The sequence below is a fragment of the Phaethon aethereus genome, assembly GCF_964289735.1.
Source record: "Phaethon aethereus genome assembly, chromosome: 1".
NCBI classification, from domain to species: Eukaryota; Metazoa; Chordata; class Aves; order Phaethontiformes; family Phaethontidae; genus Phaethon; species Phaethon aethereus.
This window is the reverse complement of record NC_138575.1, coordinates 116,855,137-116,881,175: the sequence shown is the minus strand read 5'-3', so window position 1 is coordinate 116,881,175 and position 26,039 is coordinate 116,855,137. Positions and strand designations below refer to the sequence as shown.

General features: G+C 43.6%; 1 protein-coding gene across 3 annotated transcripts in view; it reads left to right on the top strand.

The window, feature by feature from the left end:
* The window catches only part of TIAM1 (TIAM Rac1 associated GEF 1), a gene marked incomplete at its 3' end in the record, with an annotated part of 83,736 nt that overhangs the window by 21,750 nt on the left and 35,947 nt on the right, over positions 1-26,039 (top strand). For 2 of the 3 annotated variants that reach the window (XM_082003240.1, XM_082003239.1), the window contains exons 4-11: positions 2,561-2,785; positions 4,239-4,424; positions 6,817-6,963; positions 8,936-9,010; positions 10,067-10,237; positions 16,080-16,184; positions 20,698-20,779; positions 25,938-26,024. In XM_082003240.1, the coding sequence (XP_081859366.1) occupies positions 2,561-2,785; positions 4,239-4,424; positions 6,817-6,963; positions 8,936-9,010; positions 10,067-10,237; positions 16,080-16,184; positions 20,698-20,779; positions 25,938-26,024 (1,078 nt within the window). The remainder of the gene's footprint in view (positions 1-2,560; positions 2,786-4,238; positions 4,425-6,816; positions 6,964-8,935; positions 9,011-10,066; positions 10,238-16,079; positions 16,185-20,697; positions 20,780-25,937; positions 26,025-26,039) is intronic. The other variant, XM_082003241.1, reaches the window with a different exon arrangement.

Here is a 26,039-nt window from a genome sequence, read left to right as displayed (position 1 = left end):
GCGACACAGGACATTATTCATTAAAAGCCCTGGGTCATTATGCCATGGGTAGATTTTCCTGTAACTTTGTGGGAAAAAGCAAAAATGAGCCTTTTCAAATGAAAAACAGTCATTTACATTGCCCTGCAGAAATTTTTCCATGTCCCTTCTGCCATAGAACACATGCATCACTAGCGAAGCAGAAGAGAAAGAAGGGGTGGGTTTGGGGAGAGGTGAAGGAGACCAGCTGCAGTGGTGGAAGTAATGCGCGAGTGACTGTGCTGCAGGGCTTGATCTGCTGCACTCAGAGCAGCTGACGTGTGAGTACGGCTGTTCAGCAGTGTTACTTAACTGCTCATGTCATACACGTCCATCCACACATAACACAGTGCTGTAGTAGCGGTTTTGATGAGAAGAAACCACAGACCTGCAGAAAACTATTTCTGTCCTGTGAAGACTGTGTACTTAGGGAGAAAAATAAGACTGCTTTGTAATGCGTACAGATATTGGACATCTTGTAACAAGCCTTCCCACTGCATTTCACCTAGAGACATCACATACCTCCTACACGATGATTCCTTGCTCAGTCAGTTCTTATCATGCCTACACAAATCCATTACTTGCAGATGTCACATGCATTTTCCAGAGCAGCTTGTGATACCACATACTTACGTATCAGATGTTTGCAGCTTGTTTATGTGGTCCTTTCCGTTGAGAAGCAGAGTGATTCCCCTTGCCTACTCATCTACCAGAAGAGTCTTCAGCTCCTAGAATCCATTCCAGATTCTTTTTTTCCCTCCCTCTCCCCAGGAAGCCGTAAAAAACCCTGAATCTAAGGGTATACAGATAATATTTTAAAATTACATAAGATAAAAATATGACCTCTTGCTGTTATGATTTTGCTAGGAATTAAAAAAACATACCATCTCATTATAAGTCCAGTGGTGCTCTCTTCTCTACTGGCGGCTAGGTTTCACCACCTGACTGTGGGCAAAGTGTCTGCCATTCTGCAAATAGTTTCTCTGTTTTCAGCAGAAATTCCTCATCAAAGGGGGCTCAGCATGTCTTCAGCAGTGGCGATAAGACATTGTAAGCCCCTATCTATGAATGAGAGCTTGTTAATATTATTACGAGGGAGCTTGACCAATTTAAGCAATATACTCTGTACAGTGCCAACTGAAGACAAGAAAATTGGGAATAAGAGATTGTTTTTTCCAATGCAGACCTTAGCTTCTGCTTAGGACTTCTAAACTGAGATAAGGAAAGCAATGTCATTCTGGGAGATGTGTGTTTCACCTGCTTCAATACCACAGAAGTTTTGGGAGGTTCAGCCTGAAGTCCAGCCTGTGCATATATGATTTCCAGAGTCGGGCTTCTGTGGGTATCTCTCCTTGGCTTCAGTAAGCCATGTCCTTTGCCATTGGTTGTGACTGCCAGGAGAGCAGTGAGGATGACCTTCTTCATCTATGCTAGCAACTGGAAAAGTCATACTGTGCTGTCTATTAATAGATCAGGTATCATCAGAAAGTTTAATTAGAACAAGGTGGTTTGCACCTTGCTACTTTTTCAGCCAAGAGCCAAATACCAGTGTGATTATTGATAAAGGCTGACACTCAGAGAAAGTTTGGTGCAACTCTGAGTTGGCTGTAAATTTTGTTTTACAACCTACTGTAAAAAGGAATGAAATTTAGTAAGAAGGCTGAGAAGATTTACTTTTCATTTTGAAAGTCTGGAAAGGGAACACTTTGAAATATTCTTCTTTCTGTGTCAAAAGCCTCTAATCAGAATAGTGCTCTTCCAGAAAAATGTACTGGTGTCCCATGCCCCAGCCTAATATCTCATAGAATGGTTTGGGCTGGAAGGGACCTTAAAGATCATCTAGTTCCAACCCCCCAGCCATGGGAAGGGATACCTGTTGCTCACAGCCTCATCCAACATGGCCTTGGAATGCTTCCAGGGAGGGGAATCGTTCCCTTTTCCCGAACTGTCACACATGTGCTTGGGAAGGGACAGTACCAGAGCCATAAAAATTACAATGAGACTACCTTTAATGATAACAGGATTGTCTCAGAGTGCTTTGGGACTTTCAGAAGTGGAAAGCTTGTTTATCTATGCATCATAACAAAGCTACTCATAGATATCATTGTCACGTTTTATGCCATTAATTTATTACTAACCATTGCATGTCAAAAAAGCTCTCCATATGGCGAAGAGCACAGAGGCTGTTACATGCCCTGCCTTAAGGAACTGGGAGTTTAGAAAACGTCATTAAACGTTGAGCTACAAATTATGGCAGCACTGCATTGAACAAGGAAGGTAATTCCTGAGACCTTGCTGGGAAACACTGTACAGCTGCAAAGCACAGATATAGGTGTAATTCTAAGTGCTGAATGCCTAGTGGTGGGTTAAAAATGGCCTGCCTAAGAATGATGAGGTTTCTGTTACTTCTCTCTTAAGTGGATTTAAGGCTTTGAATCTTAAGATCAAAGGGAAAGTAAACTCCTTGGAATTGCATTTGTTAATCTCCAGTCAATTTTAAAGAAGATCCTGACTGCTTTTCCCCCTCTTTCCCTCTCTTCAGACCTCTAGCCAGACCGAACTGGAGAACTGGATCACGGCAATCCATTCAGCTTGTGCCACCGCAGTGGCAAGGCAGCACCACAAAGAGGACACCGTCAAGCTCCTGAAAACAGAGATAAAAAAGCTGGAGCAGAAGATTGATATGGATGAGAAGATGAAGAAAATGGGTGAAATGCAGCTGTCCTCAGTAACGGACTCCAAGAAAAAGAAGACCATACTGGATCAAGTAATCTTGCTTGCTTATGCGAAATAAGCCCCTAGCAAATATTTAAGGCCTTCTTCAGATTAGCGGTACCTCTGTATGCTCCCACTGTGCCATGCATGTGCACTGGCAGAGCTCCCCAGAGCAGGCGGGACGTGTGTTGGCAGGAGAGCTGTGCTGGCTGCCCTAGTTGCACCATTTCTGCAAACAACGTGCACTAAGGTACAGCATGTCTTCTCCTGACCTCCAATGCCAGGGATTTGGCTAGCCACTCGGAGGTTGAGTGGAGGCTTTAGGGGAGTGAAGAGGCTACCAGGCCATGGCAGCAGGATGCATTAGGGAAGAGCTGGTCATAGACTCACAAATGCTGCCGTTGCTGTTGTCTTAAGCATGGAAGAGGCTGGTTCTTCTGCTGGCAGATGGGATGAAGAAGCCATTCCTGCTTCCTGCTTGTTACAAGGGCCTGCCTTGACCTCATGGCTGCAGCCCTGGCTGCCCCTTGGGACCACTCCTTCTGACTTCAAGTAGACAACGTAGTTGTGTTTCAGAAGGAGAGAGCCTACAGCAGATGTCCCTCCCGCTGCTGCAGCGGCACCTTATTTTAGGAAACTAACATATGGCTCCTGCTTCATTAGTTTGTAGCTCTTTTACCACGGCTGCCAAATGCTCCTGTAATACAAACCATAGGGAGTGGCTGGGGCCCTAATGCGCTAGGCTAGAGATTTCGTATCCGCTGGAAGCCCATGAGAAGGGAGGAGCAAGGGGGGAGATGATCGCCTCTGTTGAAAGGGCTCCACTCAAAGGCTGTCAATCATAGTGAGAGGGCAGAGCAGTCTCTTTTTTTATGTAACTGAGTTTTTCTAAACACTTTGAAACTGTTTCCTACCAGCAATTTGAATTATTTAAATAAGTCCTTACATAGGCTGATTATAGTGCTTTTCTGCTGATAAGATTAATTATCCCCAGCATACTACACTTTTTCAAGTATGGCGAGCTCTGTTGATGCTTACAGCAACGCTGCTGTTGCGGCTGCTGATTCGAGATGCTCTGTATGTGGAATTCGGTGGGGTTTGGTCTTCTAGTTTGTCAGATGCCCTTGATGCATGAAAGAAGCCTCTTTAGGGACTGCTCAGAAGAGAATCCTGGAATACAAAGAAAATTTAAAATGGAATTTTAATCCTATTAATTAACATTGTATCAAAGGAGCGGTTATCCCATGAGAAGACCTCTGCCGTGAACATAAAGTTGTTTTCCGTCTAATGAAAACTTTTTTATTATTTGTATCCTGTTTGGGTTTGGGAGGGTAGGGGAGAGTGGAGAAGAAGGAGAATCAAAGTTTCTTGAATGAGATCAGCATTGGTAAAAGAGGTATATTACTGGGAACAGTAGAATTTTCTCAAGGTATTTACCACTCTGTTCTTCCTCCTCTCCCCTTTTCTTCTCGTGCATCTCACTCTTCAATCTTTGCTGTACACAGATCTTTGTTTGGGAGCAAAATCTTGAACAGTTCCAGATGGACCTATTTCGGTACCGCTGTTACTTGGCTAGTCTCCAAGGAGGGGAGCTCCCAAACCCTAAAAGACTACTTGCTTTTGCCAGCCGACCTACAAAAGTTGCAATGGGCCGTCTTGGAATCTTTTCAGTCTCATCGTTTCATGCACTGGTAAGTTTGAACAGAGGCCAGGGGTCATCTTTGCCAACCTGCAAATCGCTTCATGTGTCTAATGCAGAGATCACGTCGACAAACAGCAGTCTGTCTGTGCCTGGGGGGTGAGCCCTTACCTTAGTGTGTAGAATATTCTGCTTTCTGAAAGGGACGCTTGTCCTGGATAGAGATTAAAAAACAGATGCTTGCAAGCCATGGCCTTATGGAAGTGGAAAACCATGCTTCTCCTAAATATGTGATTTTGAATTTCCAGATCTGCACTGTAAACGTACTTTCTATAAGCAGATCTTCCTGCTACAAGAGCAGGCCCATCTCTAATGTCCGTGTACATGGGCTTGATCCAAAAGTCCAGCGAGGTCAATGGGGATATTTCCGAGGCCCTCAGCACGTGCTGGCTTAGACCTTCTTGGGCATGGCTTGCTTTCTACCATATGGGTGAATCAACTGACTAATTAGTCTAATATCCGGTCTCCAGTGATCAACATCTGATGCTTCACAAGGGAGGGGAAATGTTCTTCTCTGCTGCTTATGGTGTGGCAAATAATGTTTAGAATGTTTGTTTAAATTTAAATAATGTAACAACCCAGCTCTTAAAAATACAGGGAAATGTATTGCTAAGTGGTAGTTTTTTAATGAATTTAAGTCAAGTTCATGTAGTTTTGGCTTGGACTCCTGGAGCTTCACAGAAAGAGCTGAGCTCCACTGTTGTCTCGTAGATGTCAGCTGTACCCTTCAGTTGAATCCGGAGCTGTAATTCAGTCAGGGGCATTTTTATTCTTTATATATGAAAAGATTAGCGTCATCATCCCAATAATTGCTGGTGGATTTATATTTTTTTTTAAGTGGCGGGTTGTAATTTGCATTTGTGCTTATTTTTTTGCATCTAGCAAAGTACCGAGCTTTAGCCTGAAAAACAGTCTGCCTCTTCATGCTGGTGTCTCTTGAGAGCCAAGTGAAAAAAAATATGTTTTGAATATGTTGTGTTAGAAAAGACACGTGCTTTCTTCTCCTTTAAGCAAACTCTCGTGTCCTCCTTTGCCCTCAATAGCGCAGAGATGGTGCAGTGAGTCTGACTCGAGCTGGGTGCTACATGGTGATAGCGTGGCATCTCATCTCCTGAAGATATTCCTCAGTATATAGTCAGAGGATGTGCGAAGTCTCCCAGGTGCCTCTGGGGAAATGGAGGCGCTTGCAGTAGCATATAAGTTCTCCTTTTCCTTGATATTTTCCACGTTTCTCAAGGATTCATACAGCGACAGTTCCCTGGGTACACAAGCCAACCTTCTGTTTGTCCCGTCTTTATATGGGTTTTTGTATCTGCTGCACCCAAACAACCAGTTCCTCAGCTCTGTAGCTTGGGGCATCACTCAGAGATTCGGGTGTTCCCGCTGGGGTTGCCAAACGACAGCCACATTTTTGCTAGTTTCGGCTGTGGGAATCCAGTACAAAGGTGTTCCCGGAAGCGTACGGCCAAGTTGGCAGGGCGGGTCTGTCTGTCTGTCTAGCTTCGCCTTGCGCTCCCGTTCATACCTGCCGTCTCCTACCACTCCCTTTTTTGCAGGAGAGGAGCTTGCTCTCCTGAGGCCACCTCCACATGGGAAATCTGCTTAAACTTTGGCCTAAACACTTCACCTCTGACTAATGTCGCACTAATTTCTACCAGAGCTTCTTCATTTGTGAAATGCTCCCCAAATATTTGGTCTCGGTAAAGGCAATATCTTTTTGCTCCAAAGGGGTTGCCCCAGGCCATTTTTCAAGTACCCAAGCAGTTGGGTACTTGCTCTAATCAAAAGGCTTATTTCAGCTCCTTTTTTTTCCTTCCGGTCTTTTGCTTACTCCTTCAAATGTTGCTATCTTTAAGGAAGTGCAGGTTTTAAATACCTTGACCTATTTGCAAGCCTTTATCTGGCCTTGTAACAGTTATGAGTCAGTTCCAGGATGCCCAGAGTGCTTCCACAGGAAGGAGCAAAAAGAGAGACAGGGCTTTTTGGAAGCAGCAGATAAGTTTGGAAATCTCAGGTTTCGTGTGTCCAGCTTTGAAACCTTGTTAGAAAACAAAGAGAAAATAAAACCAAATCCCTCACTGGTGCTAAGGCTTTGCTCTGTGATGATTAGCCTGCTTCAGAATATCCCAGACTAAATGACAAAAAGTGGGAGGGGAGGTGCTGTCCCTTTTAATTTTTGATGTTTGATGTTGGAAGAAGTGAGTTAAATTGCAGTGAGTAGGAAGTAGCCTGGCAGCATCACCATTGTCCCTGTTGTGAGTACGCATTGTTGCCATAGTATTTGCCATTTTTAAAAAACAGATTCCACTGTTTGTTAGATTATATAAGCCATGGCGTGGTGGGATGCTGCAAGCTTTGATTTTAAAACCATGTGGCATTGGCAGGTGGCGGCTCGCACAGGGGAGTCCGGAGTGAGGAGAAGGACGCAGGCCATGTCCAGATCTGCCAGTAAACGGAGAAGCAGGTTTTCTTCTCTTTGGGGACTGGATACTACCTCGAAGAAAAAGCAAGGGAGGCCAAGCATTAATCAGGTAAGTGTGTGGGAGTTTGTGATACTGTTATTTTCAAGACTTACTTGTTAGCGTGCAGAATGCAGCTCATGCAAAGAGTCACTTGCATCAAGCATTTACACATCCAACCTTAAACTTGCCTGTTAGTCTTTCATGGAGTATAGTCGTCGCATTCCACATCCTCTTCAAAAATCAGTGACTATAATTACAGATAAGTATACGGCATCTCCTCTTCAAACAAGGTTTGCGATTCACACCTTCTTTAGCTGAAGCAGTTGCATTTCTACTGTTGTTGCTGCTTCTGCTTTTGCTGGAGGTACTTTCTGTAAACTCAGGAGTAACAAAGCAGCAGTGTAAAACAGATTTTCCTTCCAACTTTGGAAGGAAAAGAAAAATTACAGACTTTTTTATTTCTTTGAATTAAAATTATGAGTCTCTAGAATACTTTAAATGTATTTGAGTTTGGGGAAAACTTCTTAAAATAACAGAAAGCTTTGTATTTAGTAGGGACAGTCCCTGTTTTGCATCAGGTTTTTAAAAAAGGCAATGCTGAAACATTTCCACCCAGTCACTGTCCAGATCTTTCTCTAGAAAACGTGTTTCAGTGTGGTAGGAAGGTGCTTCCCTGTTGTTCTTTCCAAACATCCCTAATTATAGCTTGCAGTTTTTGAGAGCCATACCTCATCTAATTGCAGGAAATGTAGGCTTTGCTTTTCTTTCTCTTCTTTCACTTTTTGAGGGGAGAAAGGCTTGGGACACGTGTTGTTCTGTGCCCTGTGATTTCTTCTTCCTTCTGTTAAAAGCAGCAGTGGGTGTTTGTTTTGTTTAGCAGAGGATGAACGATGCACAATTGTTTATCTTGTTTTTAGTGAGACATTAAAAGTTCACCTAATATTTAGTGGCTGAGCAAAAGCTCAGGGCTTTGCTGGGGAGCAGCAGATGCCTTTGTGAGCACATTCCAATTCTTTGTGCTGGTGCTGCAGCATCCCTGTTGCTTTGTACTTATTTTCCCCAAATCAAGCGCAATCCCTTGTCTTGAGCTAGGATGCTGCCCATGCTGTCGCTTCACTCCTGTTTTTTTTTCCCTAAACTCACCCTTTTTTTTTTTTTCTTTCAGTGGCGATAAATGCATTCCTCACGTTTCCTCCCCTCACCCCCGCCCCTATCCCCCTCACTCCTCATTAAGGACAGGCATGAAAAGGGGTTTTGTTCCAGATTAAAGAAAATTCATACTGGAAGGAGTCAAAGAGAAAGTAAAGTTTTGAGAAAGTAGCAAAATGTCTTAAATGTAGTGTCTGAACACATTTCCCATGTGCAACTTGAAAGTAAACCTCTGCTCTTGTAGAGCTATAAAACTTAACTTTTCTGTTTTAATTATAAGTCTCTGTCGCAGTAACAAACCTGTTTGCCCGCCTGATGCAGTCCTGTGCTGATTTGGAGTGGATCCTGTAAATATTCCCATTCTGTTGTCCCTCCTGCATGGAGTCGTGTTGATTTTGGTGCTCTGGCTTGTGCTGGGTTACCAGCTGTGATTTCATCAGAGAAGGCTTACAATGACTTGTGGTACTTAAATGTTTGCTAAGTACTTTTTGGAACCTGGTTTATTACAAAAACAGTCAGAAATGGAATTCTTCTGATTTCTCAGCTGTAGCAGAGGTAGAGAAGCATTCCTTTCCTCTGCTTTACAGGTGGGGAAACTGAGCACAAAAGAAGATAAAATTTGTCCAGCTCCACCAAGTAAGCCGGTGACAGACCACTAAGCAGAAATGGCCTCTGATCTTTCATGGTGCCCCATCACCAGCTTGTTCTTCACTGCCCCTTCCCTTTTAAGAAGCTGATATTTTCCTTTTCTGTGTTTTGAGATGAATGTTTATATTTTTCATACTGATTTCCATACTAGATGTTAGATACACTGTTCTCTCCTTAGCCTGTGCCACAGACAGCATGGAGGCATGTTCATGTTTTAAAGCAGAGTCACTCTGTTGTTCCTCAGGTGTTCGGTGAAGGTGTTGATTCAGTAAAGAAATCTCTTGAAGGAATCTTTGACGATACGGTCCCGGATGGCAAGGTAAAACACCAGCTCTCCAGCTGCCTCCTTCCCCCCTCTATCTGCAGCCAGCCTAGATGCAGCATTGACTCTGGGACATGAGAGGAGGACACAGAGCCCCTTGGGGAGGATAAGACCCTCTGTGCACTGTAGGACTTGTAGCTGCTCTGGGAGGGTTTGAGCCGGTTGCCCGCAGTCAGGAGGGCTGACTGCTTGTGGCATCCCAAGCGCAGCTGGAGGTGCCAGACCCAGAAGGGTGTTAGCACTGCATGCCAGGGAAATGCCTGCCTACAGGAGGACCTGGACGCTGCTGGTTCTGGAAAATGGCTCCTTGTGGCGACCATATGGGGTTTTCATAATTTAGGGTTGGCACAACTATGAAAGGCAGGGCTTTCCCTGTTTTGTTCTCATGTGCTTCTGTGAGCTTCTGCGTTTGCAGCCACGATTACAACTGCTTTCTCTTTCCCCAGAAGAAGTCAGCTATAAAACAGCATTAAGACAGTGCTGAGAGGCACATTCTTCATGCAGTGAATATGGGTTTAGCTGCATGAGCCCACTTGCAGCAAACAGGGATTCTGCAGCTCCATCACTTCCTGGGGATTTATAGCTTGGAGTGCAACTCAGATGTATAAAAGACAGTAAATGCAAAATAAATGCTAAGATTTGCTATTTTGCCACTTCTGGGTATTTGAACTGTAGAATCTACAACAGTTTTGTTGGCCTTGGATCGGTTTACCCAGAAATACAGTGAATTTAAGTTTTATTTTTAAGTCTCTTTTTATCTTATCATTTTTTGTTGCATTCCTAGCATTCCCAATAACCATAGGGTGAAATCCCAGGAAAAGCACATTGCACCATTGTAGCTGTGTGGGTGACATAGGAGGGCACACTTTATACTGCTCAGGTAAAACTGCAAAGTTTCCTGTCCAGACAAGCCTTCAATCTAGGCTTATGAATAAAACATCTTCTCTATAGGAGGACTTTTTGATACAGCATATAATGTTCCTTACACTTGTTATTGATGAAGAAGGAGATTGTATTTGGCTAGTAGAGTCATAATGGATTTTGTCTATTCAGAGGGAAAAAGAAGTGGCCCTGAGCAGTGTCCATCAGCACAATCCTGACTGTGATATTTGGGTACATGAGTATTTTACGCCATCTTGGTTCTGCCTGCCGAACAACCAGCCAGTTCTGACAGTCATCCGTCCTGGGGACACCACACGAGATGTGCTGGAAATGATTTGCAAGGTAAAGGCTGCGAGCGTGCCCTGGAGCAGGGTGCAGTGTCTACAACCCTGAGCCCTTTCAGTTGAACCTCATAGTGACTTTCTCGTATGCCAGTGCTCAGACTGCGCTGTCTTGTGGGATCAGTTGTATATTAGATGAAAAAACATGAATTATACTGGATTTTTCATGCTAGCACCACAGAAGAAAAATTCCTACAGCTGGAGCTAAACTTGGCATGGGCACAGGGAGAGGAAGGCAGAGTAGGTTTTGCCTTTTCCACTCCGGCCGCTGTGCATGAGCCGCTGAAGTGCCTTAACACCCTGACTCTGCCTGTGCTGCCACCTCTCACATACCCACCCACTCACTCCCCCTCCACCGGAGGCCACGCTGTGTGCAGGACCCTTCTCCTCTCCCTCTCTGCCCCACAGCATCCCAGCCCCAGGCCCCCTTCCCTTTCGCTGGGTGTCCCTGCAACACTGTAGTGCAGTCGCCCTGTCCTCACCTGACCACCCCAGTCCCCCACCTCTGCCAAGCCCTCCTCCTGTGGCCCGTCCCCTCCTCCGCCAGGCAAGTGGGGTGATCTCACCCTTCCCCAGGTGTCAGGTCGTCCTCTTCCCAGGTGCTGTTCCTCCTTCCTTCCCCCTGCCGCTTCCTCCCCTCCGGCTGGCACGGGGGAGGAAGGCACGGAGAAAACAGCAGCACCAGGAGCAGGAGAAGGTGCCTGTGTTTGCCGTCTGCATTGTGGAGCCAGACTCACCTCGTGTAGGTGGCAGGTGGGAAGAGAGAGGAAAGCTTTTGTCTGCACGTGGGGGTGGTGGAAGAAAAGCCACCTGGGTTTCTTTGCAAGATGAAGTACCAGGGACATTTGGCCATTAAAGAGAGTTACATCTCAACAGAGAAGTTGAAAGCTTTGACAAATTAAATACGAGCTTTCAGTTCTGGCAGCCACACAATGTGTGTTTTCTGCTAACCGGCTGACTGCAAACTAGACCCAACTCGTGTCACGTGCCGTTCTGAAAAGTGAGTCCCCTTTTGTACAACAACAGCAGCAAAAGAAAAGAAAACATTTATTACTATTAAGAGCTTAACTTTGGGGACTTTTAGAACATGTTGCATGTGCTTCCAAAGAGAGGGAAGGTGAGAGAAAGGGATTTGTTTGCAATAATTACACGGTGTGCTCGTCACTCTGCCAGGTGCACTATTAAAGAGTGCTGCAGCTTGTGAAAGCTCTTCATTGTATTCAGGAAAAGATGACATTTTTGGAGAGAGACATAATAGGGAGCCTGGATGACACGTTATTACTAATGATTTATTTTTAGGATTTATATTTTCCTTTGGGTAAGTGATTAAGTCAGTGGGCCAAATCCTTAGCTGCAATAAATTGATGTAGCTCCACCAGTTCCAGTAGGTGCCTGCTGAGAATCTGGACTCTCACTGTGTGTTTGATTGTTGTGGGTGGTGGTGTATAAGGAGAAGGGGAGGTGGGTGAGTGTTTTTTGAAGAGCCATTATCTGTTTCTTTCCTTTCTGTAAGAGTTTTCAGTCTGGAAAACACTGATGGATGCTTTCTTTTCTGTAGCATTTAATAATCAATCTCTTTCTCCTGTCTCTTGCATTCAGCTCATTTTTTCCCTTTTAATATCTGATCCACATCATTTCACATCAGTTTGCCATCTGCCATCTGAGAACCAGTCAAGTTCTGGTATAGTAAACATTTCAAGATCTACATTTCATATAAACCTCTTCATGTTTGTAGATGTGGTTAAATCTATCTGTGCTATTAAACTGAGCTTGATTATTCTGTTGGAGAACGTTAAGTGCACTCAAGTCATTGTAGAAAATGTGTTTTTATACTAACATTGCTGCTTGTTATTATACAGCAAGTTAGGTTTTGGAGGCTGCTTTGTGACACTTTTATGATTCAAGATTGGTGGGAGGAGAGTTTAAAGCATATTTTAAAATGGTTTCTTGAAGATTGCTCCTAAGATTTAATTAATAACATCACTTGGAAGGCAGGAAAAGTCAGTATATATGCATTAAATTGTTTCCTATGGGTAATAGTGATCAGTGTGAACATGTGTGTAAGTATTACTAACATTTGCATAACGGTATGTCTTGAAATTGAGTAGAAACACACATACTGTATATGGATTTAGGCAGACCCAATATGTAAAGAATAGCACCAAAAATCAAGCATAGAAGACTAGATGGCATTTAGTCTTTTAACTGAACTGGATAAAAGGTGAGAAACAAAAAATGTTCCGTTTTCTCACAATTTGCATTTTTCAGATAGACCTGCGTGAGGGGCAAGAAGCAGATTTCCCCATCATGTCATCATGGTCTCTGGATCTGTGCTCAAAGTCTCTGAGAAGTTACTTAAGCCTGATGGTCTGTAGGCTTACTTTGATTTTGAGCTGGTATTTTCCTACTGGAAAAGCTTGGGCCACATCAGTGCGAAGCCAGAGTAATACAGTGGGATGGCTAGCGTGTTTCTGTGATGCTGTCATTTCACCGCTAATGAAGGTCTCCCCCACCAAGCTGAAAGAATATGCCTGTCCCTTGCATTAACTAGAAGGGAGGCAAAATGGATGAAGAGTTCAGGTTGTGTGCTGACCCGCTACACAACGCGAAGCCTGTTGAATTGGATCGCACCCCAGGCTGTAAATTCTTCTTCAAGAGCACGTCAGTTGAGCTGTCGGGTTGTGCTTTCAATTGGGTTAGCTGCTTAATTTAGTCCAGACATAGCCAGAGTTATTAGGAGAGAAATAAATAAACCAAAAAGCTTACTTGGACTGCTAAAAGGTATTTTGTGTGGTCTCGAAAAGATATTAATATCATTAAAGCTGCCCTGTTTCTTCTCCCACCTTCCTGCATATGGATGCAGCTAGGCCAGCAACAAAAAAAGTGGGTTTAATGGTGTGGCTTTTAGGGCAGACTGGCTATGTCCACTTTAGGAGGACCTTTTCCTTGCACGTCAGTAATCATGCCCCTATTTGAAACAGTTTAAGTAATGTAGAATTTCAAGGTGGACAAAGCCTTGCTGCAGCTCTACAAATGATAATTAACTAAATGATGTGGCTCCTGTGCTGCACCATCACAGCTTTAATAATGATGACTCTCGTTGCCTGACTTGGATGGGATTGCAAGGTAGTGGATGAATGGCATCCATCCTGGCTGATGATGTTTCTTGGAAGAAATGAGCGGCTCAAAATATATGTGAGTTTTATCCAGTGACCGCTTTAGATGATGCTGTGCTCTGGCATAGTTCGGGGCTTCAGTGCAGCATTGGTCATCTTGCATTTGGCTCCCTCCTGCTCTCTGAAATAACCACCACAAACGATTTTCTCATGAGCAAATCTCCCTGCAAAGACAAGTGTGAAAATGGAGGCGTCGGTGGTCACCTCCACGCCTGATGCGGTGCTCGTATCAAAGCAGGCAGAAGCCCTGTCATTGACCACCGGGATGGCAGGTCAAGCTGCTGCCGGGGGGCAGGTTGCTCTTTTAAGATGCTGTCAGGGCACAGGCTGCAGAATGGGTTGCCAGCAGGCATGAGTATACCCTGTCCCTGCCCCAGGGCTGGTGGTGGCTCTGAACTGGCGGACACGTTGCTGGGGGGCTGTCGGGGTGCCCCCAGCCCCACAGGGAGCCTGGGGCAGCTGAGCGTGCGCTCCCTGCCCCACCAGTGCAGCTAAGGTGGCTCCTGGCCTGCGCCCAACAGCTCAAGGCCCCAGACTAGGTAAATTCAAGTCCACCTACAAGCTGTGATTTCTGCTGGCCTGGGGCAGGCTGGAAAGAGTCCCTTTGGGTCTCTTCTGCAAGGGGAGGACGTTGGGAGTCACTGCTGGAAGCATACCCGGCTGCGGACAGGGGCTCTCTCCCAGCCGTGGGCTTTAGTCAATGACATGTAGCTTGTCAGCGTAGGTCTGGCTGCCGGCATTTGCGCAGCGGCCGTGTCTGACGTTGCTTGAAATGCAGGATGCGTACGAGAGCTTTGATGCAGGAGACCACGGGAAGATACACCATGGTGGCGGGAGGCGGCTGCCGGGTTGCCTGGCTCTCTTTTCTGCTAGTATGGTTTTTCCACATAGAATTTTTTCCCAACTGGCTTTGCTGGAAATTGCTCAAGCGTTTTCCAGACTTTGAGAGAGAGTTATCCTGGACTTCTCCCTCTGGACATGGGGTGTACAGTCTGTGGGTTTATGTCCCCTCTGTATGTTTGTGTTTAATTAGTGTGCAAGGCGCTCTGTAGTTTGTGTCTAGGTAGAGTAAACCAATGTGACCAGAAACTAATCTAGGACTCCTATGTATAATTTCTGAACAATTAAACCCAATTCTGCTTCCCTTTAATTTCTGGGGTGTTTGTATGTGTGTGCATGTAAGAGAGAAAACTAGTGAAGACAGTCAGTAAACGATGAGCAAAGCATGCAAAACGCTTATCAAAAAAGAAAAAGGGCGAGGATCACCTACGTTCAGCTCTTTTTATTGTGGCCTTTGAGAGATTTCACATTCCTTATTTAATTAAATAAGTATTTGTCCGGATTACGGAGGTTATCCCATTTCTGATACTCACTTTCATATACGGATAATTTGGTCTTTGAATTGGACATATTTGAATGTAGCGCTATGTAGAGTGCAGGAATAGATCTGTCTTTTTTTTCATCTTACTGGCAGCTTGCTTTATTCATGGGCTAATCTAGACTTTCAAAAACATTCACTGTTCTCTGAGGATTTGCTGAAGGGTTTGCTAGGTCAGTGTGTGGTCTTTTCCACAGGTCACTCAGTGTACGTTACTCATCATCTGTGCTGTGTGATCAGTCAGCTGAGTCCCCGTGTATCATCGTCTTGGCTTGAACTGGATAAGCGAGGCTCTAAAAAACATAATAAATAGGCAATAATGATATTCGTGCATGAATTTTCAGATGAGCCATTGTTCTTAGTAGAACCTAGGAAACTTTGGTAATTTGCTTATATAAAATGAAAAGGCCAGTGTATAAAAGCATATAATAATGGGATCTCAAAAGCGACAGGAGAACTCACCTCCTGTATTTGTGAATCACTGAGGTTTTAGCTTAGCTAAAGCTTTAGTCAACAGTTTATGAACTTTGAAAGTAACTTCTGAATGACATCCTTTGTGTTTATCATAATTCTAATGTGTTTTGATTACACAGTGCATTAACCTCTGCCTAAATCAAGCTTATTAATCGTGCTGAGGAAAGGTCGTTAACATCTCCCAGACCAAATGCTGTATCCTCAGCTAATTATAACTAATTCATTAAAATGGTGTGACCTGTTTCCACTGGGATGTAATCCAGCGTGCAACTCTTGGCCTTATAAAGCCAGTGTATCCTGAGCCGTTTTGAATTTAGAGGACATACAGATTTTTTTTTATATTAACCTTGCTTGAATTTTACCACATCATACTTACCAAATTATGGAGATGCTAAAATACCCAAAACAAACAGAAAAAACTTTCCTGTTATGTTTTCCTCTGTTAGCAGAACATTTTTTTTCTCCTCCTTGTGATTTAAATGCCCTTTGTATACAAAGGTATGCTCGGAGTCTTCTGCTGTAACAGTGTTTGCTTATTTCTGCAATAGCATGAGATGGAGCAGAACTGCCAGATAAGCAGAACCCAAGAGGCTACTTAGAGCACTGCCCTTGACATCCTGGTCAGTGATTAAATGAACACTTATCCCTGTGGAAGAGGAGGAGGTTTGGGTTCTTGTTCAGGTTAGGAGATCACGGGCCTCGTGAAAGATGGTGCTGGGACATTTTTCTTCCTATGAGTGTCAGGTCATTCTCTAAGTGTAGACAATGTGAGCCATTGTCTTTCTCTTCTAAAGCTGCTTCTCCATTTCTTGCAGACACACCAGCTGGATCACTCTGCTCACTACCTGCGTCTTAAATTCCTGATTGAAAACCAGATTCAATTTTATGTACCAAAGCCAGAAGAGGATATCTATGAACTGGTAATGCTACCTACTGAACAAAATTAAATGACACTTGGTAGGACACTATTAATTAGTGTTTATCTGACATTTGTAATATGCAGAGTTATGCTTTTTAACTTGCAATTATAGTGCTTTGCAGACCATAGCAAATTGGCCTGCGGTAATCTCTCCAAGCATTTCATCTTGAGGAGAGAGTTGGTGTTTAGTTTATGTTTGTCCATGCATGTGTCTGTGTGGAAGAGAGAGAGGGGGAACAGCCACAGGTAATATGTGAAAGTCACTGTAACATATATTTAAGCTTAACTTGGCTTAAGGTTGCCTTTTCCTGTTGTTCATATTGTCCTTGGTGGTTTTAAAAACATGATGTTGAGGCCTGAATATTTCTTGTTCAGATCACTTTGCCTGATTTTTAAAGAGGAAAGAAATGCACAAGTAGTTGGGTTTTTTGTTTATTGTTTGGTTGGTAGGGGTTTTTTTCCTAAATGGGAAGGTTGAGGTTAAAAAGCTCTGGAGTTATGTTTGAGAATATACTTTCCTAATTGCTTCAGTTGGATGTTTTCATATCATTCATCTCAAAAGCAGACTTCAAAGAAATTTTGAAATGAGAGATTAAAAAAAAGACCAAACGGAATTACTGTCATGCTTTAACTCTATGATTTTACACATGCATGCTGTAAAGATTTTTAAAGTCTTTTTCATTGGTAGCTCTTTTATTTATAAAAAGTAAAACTTTGCCAGTTATGGATGCTTTTGTTCATTTAGTAAAGAAATTCTATTGAACATTGTCAACATTAACATTGTCAACAAAGAGTGAGAAAGTGCTAGTGGAGTACTAAGACTGGTAAGTGAAATATAGATAGGAAAAATTAAAACTCAGAGGAGACAGATTTCGTCTTCCATTGCCTGGAAGGACTATTGTGACTTGTCTTACGTTGGGAGGGTGTAGGATTTACATCAGTTATTGTTTATTCTGAAAAAATGAAATTAAACCAAAACTCTACAGTCAGTGGGCTATGTACATGCTGAAAGTTTATAATATATACAGGTGCTACAGGGTTATATCTAATGTAGTAACATTAAAACACACACAATTATATGTTTGCTTGTGTGTGTATGTGCTTATTTCATGTGGAAATTTGACTTACTTTATTTAAGCATTTAATTAAATGATTCTGGTGCAATATGATAAAACTAATGCCTCTATTTTTGTAGTCTCTCAAAGAGCTGTTTATAATATTGTCTAATGTTGTTGTCACCTTGCTAGAGGTATCTTCCATCCACTAAAATGCTTTTACAGACATACATTGCTGCAGAAGAGGTAAACATAATTCCTTGGGATGATATTCCTTTTTCTTGCAGAACATATCAGATGTATTTAAATAAGAAATGGAAATCAAATATCCATTTTCCATTCCTCTCCAAAACATTTATGGTGATGCTTTGTGCTCTGACACAGTCTTTCAAAAATTCAGAAGTTCAGTTTATTATGTGTTAAAAATGTTACCAAGGACTCAGGGAAGAGTATTTAGTATTAGGTGCTGTACCAGGCAGTCATACTTTTAAGCACCTTTTATTGTAAATTACACGTTAGAGTGTTTTGGCTGAAGCTTGACGTGCTAGACTTTTTACTTTGGGTAAGACGGCACTTGTAGATGGAAGCACGAGACCAGAGGCCTCCCTGAAAACCTTGCAGGTAGGATGAGGCTGGCGTGAAGGCATTGGGGCTGCTGGAAAAGGTAGCCCTGGGAAAGGGTGCTGGGACAAGACCAAAAGTGGTAGAGGAAAAAAGGGCAAGAAAGATTGATGATGATGATGATGATGATGATTAATAATAATAATAATAATAATAATAATAATAATAATGGGGAGGAGGAGGAGGATAAGGATAAGAATATCCCAAGGCTGCTTTGAGAAACACTGTGAGGGACTGGAGTGGCTCAAAGGGGCAGTGCTGCTACGATCAGGAAGACATCCTGTCCCCAGCACTCCCCAGTGCCTCGCAAAACCCCTGGGATGCTCCTGGTATCACTATCAAACCTCTCCCTGCAGAGCCCCAAGCCCTGCGCCGGGGCTGGAGAGAGAGCTCCCGCACAAGCCTGCGGTGCCCGGGATCCTGGCAGTCCCACGGCACGAGCCACCGTAGCCCAAATATGCTGCCTTGGCTTCGGCACCGGGACAGCGGGTCCAGGGGGCACAGAAATGTAAGCGGCAGCTCAGGGCTGCTGTCGGACTGGCTGTCTGGTTCAGGCAGCTCAGCTGCAGTCTGTGCATCCTGGTTCTTAGCCTCCTGTTCAAGACAGGCTCTCTCCTGAAAAAGCGTTTTGGGATGGCAGGCAGCGTGTGGCTCCCGTATCCCTGCGAGAGCGTGTCGGCCGTCCTCCTTGCTTCTGCTCCTGCATGCTCGGATTAGATGACTGCAGGGATCAGACTCAAGTTTTGTTCTGAAAATACTGTGATTTTTGCTCCTTTTCTTCTTTCTCTTTTTTTCTTTTAAAACCGTTGCTGAAATCTGGCTGAGATTTTTGTAAATGTCATTTGACTCTCTTTCAGGTTCTGAATAATATGTTCCTATATTTGAAAACTGCATTTAAAAAACATTGCTAGCATGGTGTCGTGGTTTAGCCCCAGCCGACAACTAAGCACCACGCAGCCGCTCGCTCACTCCCCCTCCCGCAGTGGGACGGGGAAGAGAATTGGGAAAAAAAAACTCGTGGGTTGAGATAAACACGGTTTAATAGGACAGAAAGAAAGAAGGAAACAATAATGATAATACCAACAAAGGAATGTACAAGAACAAGTGAGGCCCAATACAGCAATTGCTCACCACCCCGTGATCGACAGCCCGTCCCTGAGCAGCGATTCCCACCCCCCGGCCAACTCCAGTTTATGTACTGGGCATGACGTCGTATGGTAGGGAATATCTCTTTGGCCAGTCTGGGTCAGCTGTCCCGGCTGTGTCCCCTCCCAGCTCCCCGGGCACCCCCAGCCTGCTCGCTGGCAGGCCAGCACAAGAAGCTGGACTGTCCTTGACTGCTCAGCAACAAACCAAAACATCAGCACATTATCAACAGTTTCTCATCCCAAATCCAAAACACAGTCTCACACTGGCTTCTGTGAAGAAAACCAGCTCTATCCTGGCTGAAACCAGGACACATGGCATCCTTATTTAGTTTTATATTGTATATTACTATATACAACCATGTAAATGGGTATATAACTGTTCTGTAGTACCTAATATTTGCAATTAAGCAGACCTGTAAGTGCTGATATAAGCAGGAGATAAAATTACATGTTCATTGAAGAAACCCTTTATTAATGAGTTAGTCACTTTTATTTTTTAAAGAAATAGTATAAATGCTTCAGTCCGAACACTGATGTCACTTAGTTTCAAAATGTTAATTATTGTGAATTTACACGCTTATACCAGTATGTAAACAAAATTAATATTTACCTGTGGGCTCTCATTCATCTGTGGGCATGATTTTTTCCAAAGACTAAAGGATGGTTTGTTACTTAAGTGCTAGCCTGGAAAAAACCAGCTTCAAACCCATGCTGAGCCAGAGGTTTCCAGTGTGTCAAGGCTGTCCTACAACGAGTAAGTCAGGGCTGGCTCCCAAAGTTGTCAACTCAGAGCCTCTAAATATCTGACTTTGTCTGGCAAAGCGGGGTTTCCCTGCCTCAGATGGGGTGACGGGCCCCAATACAAGCTCCTTTGTTCGGAGCTCGGGGCAGGACCCAGGTACAATAGCGAGCCACACGAGACAGGAGAACGTAAGTGATTTAGAAGAACAAAATGTGTGAGCTGTGGTGGAGCAAGCCCTGCTGAGGTGTTGCTTGGCTCCTGCAGGGCAGAGTGAATTGCACCTGCGTGCGTAGGCTTCTGGGGTATTACCTGGGTGTGAATTTGCACTGGTCTCCCAGGAAGGATGTTAATGACCATTTCAAAGACTTGGGGGCTTTTCTCAGTACAAATAAACATGAATGTGTTAAAGATGAAATTTCATGCTAAGAAAGAGCTGCATATCAAATCTGATGGTCTTCTAACAATTAAAAATGTAATAAATATAAAATATAAATATATGTAATATTATGAAATATAAATAGATTCTTAAATAAAATTAAAGAAAAAAAATCCCTCCTTGTGATTTTAATCCTATTGAATAATTGAATACCTGCAATGTCTTATTCAAAATAATATAAAAACTTTAAATGATGACTACCCATAAAATACAAAAACAGGAATAGAAGCTCTGTTTCTTGTGCACTCAAAATGGTCTTGACCGAATGAAATAGATGTATCCTTGCTATTAAGCTGGCAGTAGTAAAACACTGCTTCCTCCTCTTTAACTTTGTTCTAACTCTAAAGCATAGTGACACTACTAATACATCTCACATGTGGAGAAAAACTGTTTGATAAATAACGACCACAGTCCGTTTCTTCCACCTGTAATTAAAAAATCTTTTCAAATTTATTACAATTGATGTGTCCTCCCGCAGTAACATATTTTTGTGGCTTTTTTTTTCTATTCAGCTGTACAAAGAAATAGAAATCTGTCAGAAAATTACACAGCACATTCAAATAGAGAAGTCTGATGCATCCTCTGATATTTATGGTGAGTTTCTCTTCTTGATTTGTTTTTACTTTTCTACCAAGTCAGTCCTCGTGTGTGCAGGTTCTTGCTTGCTATTCGTTGATATATCTGAAAGGCCTGTTGAACACAATAAGAAAAGCACATCTGATTCCTGTGCCATCCACAGAAAGCTCGCTTCCCTGCCCTAAAGCAGGATGGTTTTATTTGTAGTGCACTGAACGCTGTGTTTCCTGGTGCTTGAGCTGTAGGATGTGCAGCTCTTTGACGAGAGCTATGGTGGCAGAAAGGACAAATGTTTTCTTGTTCTTGTAGTTTCTCAGAACACCACCTACAGAGGTTGTGCAACTGAGCAGCAGCGGAAGACAGCATCCTTTGTCTGTCGTCGCATCTTACATGAATGCCAGTATCACGGTGTTCACGGGGATCCTGCAGCGGGGCTTGGGAGAGTGTTGCCACTGTGCCTTGCTGCTGCTAGCAGGCTCTCCCACTCCTCACCCCTTCCACCAAGCGTGATGGCAGGGATGCAGCCAGGAGCATCGCTGTGGGTGGGAGGCATCTCGAGGTCTGTGGCCGGGCAGCTGTCCAGGAGAGGCTGGTTGGCCCCTTTCCCTGCCTGCCGTGGGCACGCAAGGTGGGTCCCTGTCTCGCCCCGACATTCCTGAGGCGGGAGGAGCCTGGCCCCAGTGCACGCCTGGCCCTTGAGGATGCCCCTTGGACTCCTGGAGCCAGAACCTGACACATCATACAGATCTGTGTATAAAACATGAAACAGAGGAAGTCCTCTCTGTGTAATTTCAGCAAAATCCCTAATCTTTACCTGGGAGTGGTCGTATTTTTTAGCTTTCAAGTATTTCAAGTTACAGACCTCCAGCCTGGTGAGTTTGCCCTTTGGTCTGGCAATTACAGTTCTGTAGTGTATTTTAAAGTTATTTGTGCAACCTACACTGCAGGAAGCCAATCTGCATCTTTTTACTGTTTATCTAAATATTCTGTTTTAACGACTAGAATAATTCTGAATCCCCAGACTGCTTAATATACAGCTGCAGGCTATTTGAATATTGAGCTCTGCTACAAATCAGTGCTACTGACTGCAGTTTGAATATTGAAGGCCTAGGAGAGAAATATTAACCAGCACAGCGATGACCCTGGGTTCGATAATTATGCTGTGCCTGAAAGTACTGCAAGAGTTAGGAGTATTGTGGTGTTTCCTGTTCATTTCTTTTTCTTCTCTTTTTTTAAAATAGTAGATGGGGAAGACTGTGAAATGCACTGTCATATCCTATGAAATGAGATCAGCTGTGTAAGAGATGGGATGTATCTGTTGAGTGGCTCCAGCCCTGCAAGGAGTGAATGCTAAATGCACCCCAAAAAAGCTGACTTTTCTGGCATTGAAAGGAAATGGCAAAACTTGACTTTGACTCTAAATGGCAGCAGAATTTCTGTAGTCTGTGTGTGTCTCATAGAAACAGTACTATGTGTTCATACAGGGACAAGTGTGTGCTGAAATACATGTGTGCAGGGGAGCAGAGATGAAGTGTTGATTCTGTCTTGGTGCTGGGGAAGGCTAGGGTTCTCCTGAGATCCTTTCCCATCCTGTATGTTAGGTACATTTGAGTTTTTAGTTCTTTTAGTCTCTTTACAGAATTAGCATTGCAAATACATGCTTCTACAATCCAGAGGGAAAGCTACAGCACATTCATGAGCTATGGCAACACGAAGATCAGAGCTTTAAAATTTTGACATAGAATCTCTTTAACAGAGTTGCTTAAGGGTTCTTGCCACTGGTTTTGTTTTGAAAAACACCTAAATCAATAATGTGACTGCACAGTCTCCAAGCATCTAAGCACCTGCGTAGCTCTGTGTGAGCGGGGCTGCCTTTGAGATGGGTTCTCAGTCAGCTGGGCAGCGCTGGAGGCTCTCACAGGCACTTCAACAAGTTCCGGGAACAGGGTCAGGAGCTGGTACCAAAACCGGCTGTCTAGAGTGCTAAAGGACTTCTTATTCTGCTTTTTTTCTGTGCAGCTTTGTTCAAGCCTCGTAATTCTTGCCCATTTTAAAAACATATGTCCAAATTCCCTGTGCCTTGATTCCTCCAGAAGAACTGGAAAAGTCTTCATTTTGAAAATGGATGAGATTATGAAAATCATTAGTGACATCAACCTGTTGCTGTTGCTAGTATTCCAGCTATAGCAATAATAATACTTGTAAATCACCTTGAATTCTCAAGATAGTTCACAAGAAGCTATTCATTAATCCCGACAATGTAGACTTAGTGCTGTTATCTCCATTTAACAGACATGGTATCAAAGATAGGGAGGTGAAACGCTTTCAGTAAGGATGCAGTTAGACAGGCCAGTTCAGCTCACTAGCCTGGCAGAAAGGTAGGATAATAGAAGAAGTGAATAGCTATCTGCTGGCTTTGCAAGCTGTTTTGGGCCAGCTAAAAGATCCTGGTGCAGGGGAGGGGGCAGAGCTCCCCTTCAGGCGTTAGCAGGCCTGTGGAGCAGCTTTGCCATCATGCCTGAGCACACCATGGGTTCCAGTGGTATAAAGAGGTCGAGAGTGTTTCAGGGAAAGCTCACCTGGGAACGTTTCATAGTGTCTCAGTTCCCACCAGACTGCCTGTGGTAAGAGGCACTCCTGGAGTGCCTGGACAGTGCGTCAGACCTTGCCAGCATTAGATCTGTCAGTGTGATGCTGTGGCTGATGCCTGGGCACATATGTTGCCTCTTTCACTGGTACCACCAAAGGTCGTGTGGGCAGGAATCAGAAGGCACCAGTGGTAAGAACCTATTGCTTCCAGCTCCTGTGTGTACCAGGAACATACTGGCATTTTTATTAGCAACTGTCTGTCTCAGGGGGCCGAGGCAGTTTTCTGGAGGCAGATTTGTTCAGCTATTGTGCTGGTTCAGTGAGGCCATGTGCACTCACAGATGCCAACTTTTGTTCTCCTGTCATCAAAACTTCGCGGTGAAAAAAAGGCTCTGTCTGGGTCACCACCCATCTCTTCACACCTGTGTTTCAGAGTCCACGCACAGTTTGATAATAATCTTTTTGGCAGTGATGCCAGCTTATGCAATCGCTGTCACTTCCACCCACTCCTGCCCTTCCTCTCATGCAATGCTAGTACACGTGTTTGTGTGGAGCACCTGCAGAATTCAGCCAGATGGAAACTGTACATTCGTACTATACATGTGTATATGCAAACTACACATACATGTTTATGCATATAGGCATATATGCAAGTGTATGTATATATATATATGCAAGTATATGTAGATCTCTATACACATACTTGACTGAGGTATCTGCCATCTGTGTGAGTTACCTGCTCTGCTTGACTGCATGGCAGCGAAAGCACTGGCACCGGCACTGCAACGGGACAGGAATGCGGCTTCAAATTGTTTACCGGACCCATCCACATCACAACTGTGGAAATAAAACAGTTTGTCCATACTTGGGGTATGGTCACATACCCTGTCTGCAGAGGGCTTAAGTGTATTTGTGAGATGACCATTTCAAGGCTGTTGCCAATTGCCCATCTCTCGTCTCTTAAAGGTGATGACAACACATCTAATTGCTCCTTACACCCCTTCTGCTCTGGAATTTTTTTTTGTTGGAATGAAAGCCAAATTAAAAAGCAACTACACCTGCCCTTAGCCCTGATAGATTGGAGGAGGCAGAGGTCTTTTCATGGAGGAGAATGGGAGTTGGGACTGCGTGGGCATGCTAATCTCTTCACAGTTACCTACAGCAAGAACTTGAGATGCAACTCAGCCTTGTTTTAACTGTATGGTAGTTGGCCGCAAAACAGCATTTCGGTTGTAAATGGGTGACGGTATTAGTAACTGGTAATTTGTGCTGACTCAAACTGCAGTCTTGGGCATGCTCCACTGTGCTTCAGGTTAAGGGTTTTCCAGGTAGGCTTTACAGTGATGACAACCAATAGCTACTATTTTTTTACAGCTGCTCTTCTGTTTAGTCAAGAGTTTTTCTCTCTGCCAAAGTTGCTGTGTTGAGTGAGCTTCATAAATTTCATTTTATTCAGGCTGAGGAGCTTTCATACAGATTCCAAGTAGCTCAGTAAGTCACAAAGGCCCATATGCTCCTCACTTCTAGGCTGCCACATTCTTCCCCCTCTTTTCTTTTTTTTTAAACTGTGAATGAAAAAATAACTTCTCATCCATTAGCACCAACTTGAAGGGAGTCCTAAAGTCAAAATAGGCTCTGAGCACATCTGCTTCCTTTTGGCTGGTGGCTGATTCCATGTCAAACAAACGTCTCCTCCCAGAGGTTTGTAAATGTTTTTCTAGTCAGAAAAAGAGAGAGCAAGTGGTTGCCTACACCCATTTAGGGAGTAATAAGGTTCAAAAAGGCAAATGTTCTGCTTTAGATAACTCTTAACAGTAAATAAATAAACCCTATTTAACTAACCACATTATATTTCCTTTACACATTGTTATCTTACACAATGTCAAACACAAATGGCAGGAAAATCACCAAAACCAAATGTAACAGTATCATTTGCACTGTTTAAATTAAGGCTGTGACAGTACTTCCATTATAAGGCTGGTCTATGGGTCTGTAACATAGCTATAAAATGTGCGCTGAGCTGAGACGTCGCAAATAACAGGTTGTGCCAGGAGCAGCTCAGAATAAAAAAGGGAAGAAGGGGAAGCAGCATTTTTACAAACTTGTCCAGTCCAGGAATTTAAAAAAAATAAAAGCTGGCATTCTGCTTTAGCAGGCACTATTATGCCTTGTCTGAGTTGAGGATGTCATGTCAGTCATAGCTCTCTGTTTCCTGGCTTTTGTCAGTTTGGGTCACAAACCACATCTCTGTGCAGCTTTTGTCTGCAAACAGCAAAACTTCTTGAAGTGACCTTTTGTGGCAAGAGAATTGGAAGTCTGTTCCAACATTTTGCAGCTGTGGTATCCTCAAATAAAGCTGTAGATTATTTATGTATTAACTTTGAAATTCAGCTCAGGTTTTTGTTAAAGCTGCTTTTATTTTTTAACTTTCCCTTTATGTTTGTAAAGGTTTATGGGAAAGGAGGAGGGAGGAATTCGCGACTGCTCGCTGCAGGGACAGCACTGCCTTACCTGTAGTGTGTGCCGTTGTTAGGACACGCTGGAAGTGGCTGGCTTTTCCTAACCATCTCACTGGGTATCTCCCTAGGTTTCTCTCTATCCTCCATGGAAGAAGAAGGAATTCGTCGGCTGTATGTGGACGGCGTCAAAGAGACAGGCCTAGCTTTCAAGAAAGGTAAAAGACTTTTTA